General features: G+C 43.6%; 1 protein-coding gene across 1 annotated transcript; it reads left to right on the forward strand.

The window, feature by feature from the left end:
- Window positions 1–501: 501 nt before the first annotated feature.
- FDXACB1 (ferredoxin-fold anticodon binding domain containing 1) lies at window positions 502–4,210 on the forward strand (the record flags this gene model as incomplete). The annotated part of the gene is made up of 4 exons (XM_010171641.1): window positions 502–658; window positions 1,343–1,546; window positions 2,105–2,263; window positions 3,274–4,210. Coding segments are annotated over 4 exons (1,457 nt in total), but the record flags the coding sequence as incomplete, so codon positions are not given.
- Window positions 4,211–4,213: the final 3 nt, after the last annotated feature.

Raw genomic sequence — 4,213 nt, forward strand, 5'->3', positions numbered from 1 at the left:
CTCCAGCCAGGCTCTGGAGCCGTCCGGTCACTCTGGAGCTGTTCACCACTCCACGCATTTCAGAAGGTCACTTTTGCCATGAGGAACTGGAATTGTCCAAAAGGCTAAATCCTAAAATCTGCTCAGGCTGAAACAAGCCCCCTCCCTGGAAGTGTTCTCGGCCAGGTTGGATGAGGCTTTGAGCAACCTGGTCTAGTGGAAGGTGTCCCTGCTGATGGCAGGGGGGGTGGAACTGGATGAGCTTTAAGGTCCCTTCCAACCCAAACCAGTCTATGATTCTATGATAAGCAGCCAGTGAGCAGAAGCCTCTGCAAGAGAGCAAAGGAAGCCTGGGCTTTCTGGTTTTCCTAATGGATATGAGTGGGAAGATGCCTGGCAGCTGCTGCTCTGTTATGCTTAAAAATGGACTAGAGGCCTTTAATTGCTACCTTTCGTTAAAATAGTCCATAATGATAAGCATCAGAGTCTTGGGTTTGGTTTTTTTTTTGTTTACTTTTGAAGGAGCTGAAGTTGTATTTTCTGTGGACTGTGCCAAGCTGAAAGAATATTTTTTACCAGAAAAAAGAGAATTTGATTGTATTTATTTCAACTTCCCTCACTGTGGGAGAAAGGCTGGCGTAGTGAAGAACAGAGAGCTTCTTGCCCGCTTTTTCCATAGGTGAGTAAACCAGAAGTAGTTCTATGCCAACTGACTGCTGTGATACAGATTTCTAGCTGTGTTAGGGTGTTTTTCTGGCACTGTAAAATTTCTGGCTGTGCTAGCAGGGTATTTCTTGTTGCCTGGCTTTCCTTCTTTCCTTTTCCGCTACCCTGGTGAGGCCGCATCTGGAATATTGTGTCCAGTTCTGGGCCCCACAGTTCAGGAAGGACAGGGAACTGCTGGAGAGAGTCCAGCACAGAGCCACCAAGATGATGAAGGGAGTGGAGCATCTCCCTGATGAGGAAAGGCTGAGGGAGCTGGGGCTCTTTAGCTTGGAGAAGAGGAGGCTGAGGGGAGACCTAATTAATGTTTACAAATATGTTAAGGGCAAATGTCATGAGGATGGAGCCAGGCTCTTCTCAGTGATGCCCAATGGTAGGACAAGGGGCAGTGGGTGTGAGCTGGAACACAGGAGGTTCCGCTTGAACTTGAGAAGAAACTTCTTTATGGTGAGGGTGACAGAGCCCTGGGACAGGCTGCCCAGGGAGGGTGTGGAGTCTCCTTCTCTGGAGACATTCAAGACCCGCCTGGACGCCTTCCTGTGTGATCTCATTTAGGTTCCTGCTCTGGCAGGGGGGTTGGACTGGATGATCTTTTGAGGTCCCTTCCAATCCCTGACATTCTGTGATTCTGTGATTCTAGCTGTGCAGAAGTGCTGACAGAGGAGGGAGAGGTCCATGTGGCTCTTTGCAATGGACAGGGTGGGACACCTGCTGATCAACCGAGGAGAGAATGGCACAACAGCTGGCAAATAGTGGCTGTGGCAGCAGGAGCTGGATTTATCTTGAGTGATGTTCATCCTTTTAAAGCAGAGACTATCCATGGATATAAGTGTACAGGCTACAGGTAACTATCATGTGGCAAAACTGAAAAGTGGATACCCGTGCTCTTACAATGCCAACTACTAGTATGTGCTTTTAATATCTTGTTTGTTGGAGAGAAGAGCTCCCTTTAATTTTCCTTAAAATACTACAGTTCTTTTTTGCCTCTAAGCAGAATGGCCAAGGTTAAAACGCAAGCTTCTTGCCAAAGTACCCTCCAAAAATAAGATTATTTTAGGATTTTAAAGGTCAAAATGGTCCATTTCAGAACAAATGTCAATCTCGGCCTAAAGACAGCAAGAGGACTGTGGTATTTGTATCAGTTTAGCAGACGATCCCAGAGCCACATTCAGTCTCCAGGGATGGAGACTGCACAACCTTTCTGTGCCACCTGTACCAGTGTTGGACCACTTGCCCAGTAAAAATATGGTAGCATTTCATTTTTGTTACCTTGTAACCTTGTACCTGGGATTCAACAAGAGGTGTGTTAATGTTACACAGAGCTATCTCTGTAATTCTTACTTGTGAAGCATTAAATATAGGAAGCAATCAATGACTTTGCTCTGCTTTTATGTATTGTCAGGAGTCAAGATAAATCTTTCTGTGTAGAGGGTGCTTTAAACCACGTTTTCACACGAAGCACGCCACTCATGTCTTTCAAACCTATAATTTGCGAGACACAACTGGAAAGCCAAAAATTTTCTTTTCAAGTACCACCAGTACTTGTGGATAAAATTAATAGGTAAGTTTTATAATTAGTTTCTGTTTGGCAATAACACGCTCCTGCTATCAGTGGGAATGACCAGCACAGATGTCAGACAAAATGGAATTGCTTCACTTTCCCTCCTTTCCCTTTTTGCTTCACTTTCCCTCCTTTCCCTTTTTGCTTCACTTTCCCTCCTTTCTCTTTTTGCTTCACTTTCCCTCCTTTCTCTTTTTGCTTCACTTTCCCTCCTTTCCCTTTTTGCTTCACTTTCCCTCCTTTCTCTTTTTGCTTCACTTTCCCTCCTTTCCCTTTTTGCTTCACTTTCCCTCCTTTCTCTTTTTGCTTCACTTTCCCTCCTTTCCCTTTTTGCTTCACTTTCCCTCCTTTCCCTTTTTGCTTCACTTTCCCTCCTTTCCCTTTTACAGAATTTCCTGTCCCATTTCTTCTTCAAGTCTGCTTCATGTTGGCTTGTGGTTATGGCCTACTTAAAAATAAGTCTACAGAACAAAAAGAAACTGTGGTTGAGACCAAGGTGCTGTATACTTGAACACACAAATAAGGATGAAAACTTTTAATCTTTTTTTTTTTTCTGTACCATGGAAGAAATTCAGGAGCTGACTTCTTGTCTGCTAATGCCACAATACTAAGACTAGCTTGGATAAAAAATGCTAACCTCTTGGCGAGCTGCTGCATACTTCAGAGACTATCCAGGGCTAGCATAATGTGATTCATTTCTGTAGCTTGGTAGTGCCTGTGCTGAGTGGAAATGGTGATGCTGACTGTTAAGTCCCATTCTTTTTTTACTAGTGAAAATGCAGATAGTTCTTGATTGCAACCTGGAGACAAACACCACTGTCCTGAAAACGTGTTAGCCATTGCAACACCTTTTTGATGAAAATCTTGGCTTGTTCAGGTAGTTAGCAGAAACCAGCTTAATAACTGAGGTTGTTTTGGGTAAATTGCTGCTTTAAAATTATGATCCCAGGAAGGAATTTCAAGGAAATCTGTTTAAAGTTGTCTGTAATTTTCACTTTTATTTTTCACAGGGGTTTTCTAGAACTAAATTCAAATCATCCAGTACGGACAGTAAAGGAGAAGCTCACTGCAGAGTTCAGCCAAGCCTTTCCATTGCAAAACATTGACTGCCGCCTTTCTCTGCTCCACCAAGCTCACCTCAGTGGTGTTTCTCACTCAAATGTCTTTTGGATCATTCAAAGCCCAGAGGAGACTCCAAGCATTGAAGAAATGTCTAATGGACTGGCAAATACAGCTTTATTTTCCCATATTGATTTTTGCAGGGACACAGATAAGAATGGCTGGGTGAATGTACAAGAGGGATGCGATATTTCAAAACAGTATTATCTTAGACCTTCCCTTCTACCTTGTGCTGAGGCAATAATAGAAAGAGGAGCCCTTCTCCCAGGGACACTTCATGTTCTTTCTGGCCCAGTTTTCCGGAAGTGTCTTATCACTCCTTACTCCATGCCTGTTTTTCATGAGATGGTTTTTCTATGTGCAGTTAACAGGGGTACAGAGAACAGCTGTATCCAGATGTTGGTGAATAACATTAAAACCAGCATACATTCTCTTCAGCAGACTGTTTCTGGCTTTAAACTGAGTATCAGTCTGCAGGAAGCAACGAGCTTTGAAACAACTGAGCTAAATGACTTTGCTGCTTTTGAATCTCAGCTTAGTAAAATTCAGTACTTCATCTGTATGGAGAGAGATGCTTCAGGCTTCTGTGAGAAGGGTTCCTGTGTGGGAATTATAAGGGCAGCTCATTATGAACTAATAAGTAGTGAGTTGGTTGTTGTCTTTGCTTCGTTGAATCTTGACCTCGTAGCCATGCTGATCTGTGGAATATCTGACTGGCGAATGCTCTGGACATCTGACACACGGTTCCTCTCTCAATTTCCCAGAGGAGAGCTACGGCTTTTCAAGAGTTTTTCTCTTTATCCACCTTCCTACGTGCATGATGTCAGCTTT

Source organism: Antrostomus carolinensis, unplaced genomic scaffold, assembly GCF_000700745.2.
Source record: "Antrostomus carolinensis isolate BGI_N321 unplaced genomic scaffold, ASM70074v2 scaffold37960, whole genome shotgun sequence".
NCBI lineage: Eukaryota > Metazoa > Chordata > Aves > Caprimulgiformes > Caprimulgidae > Antrostomus > Antrostomus carolinensis.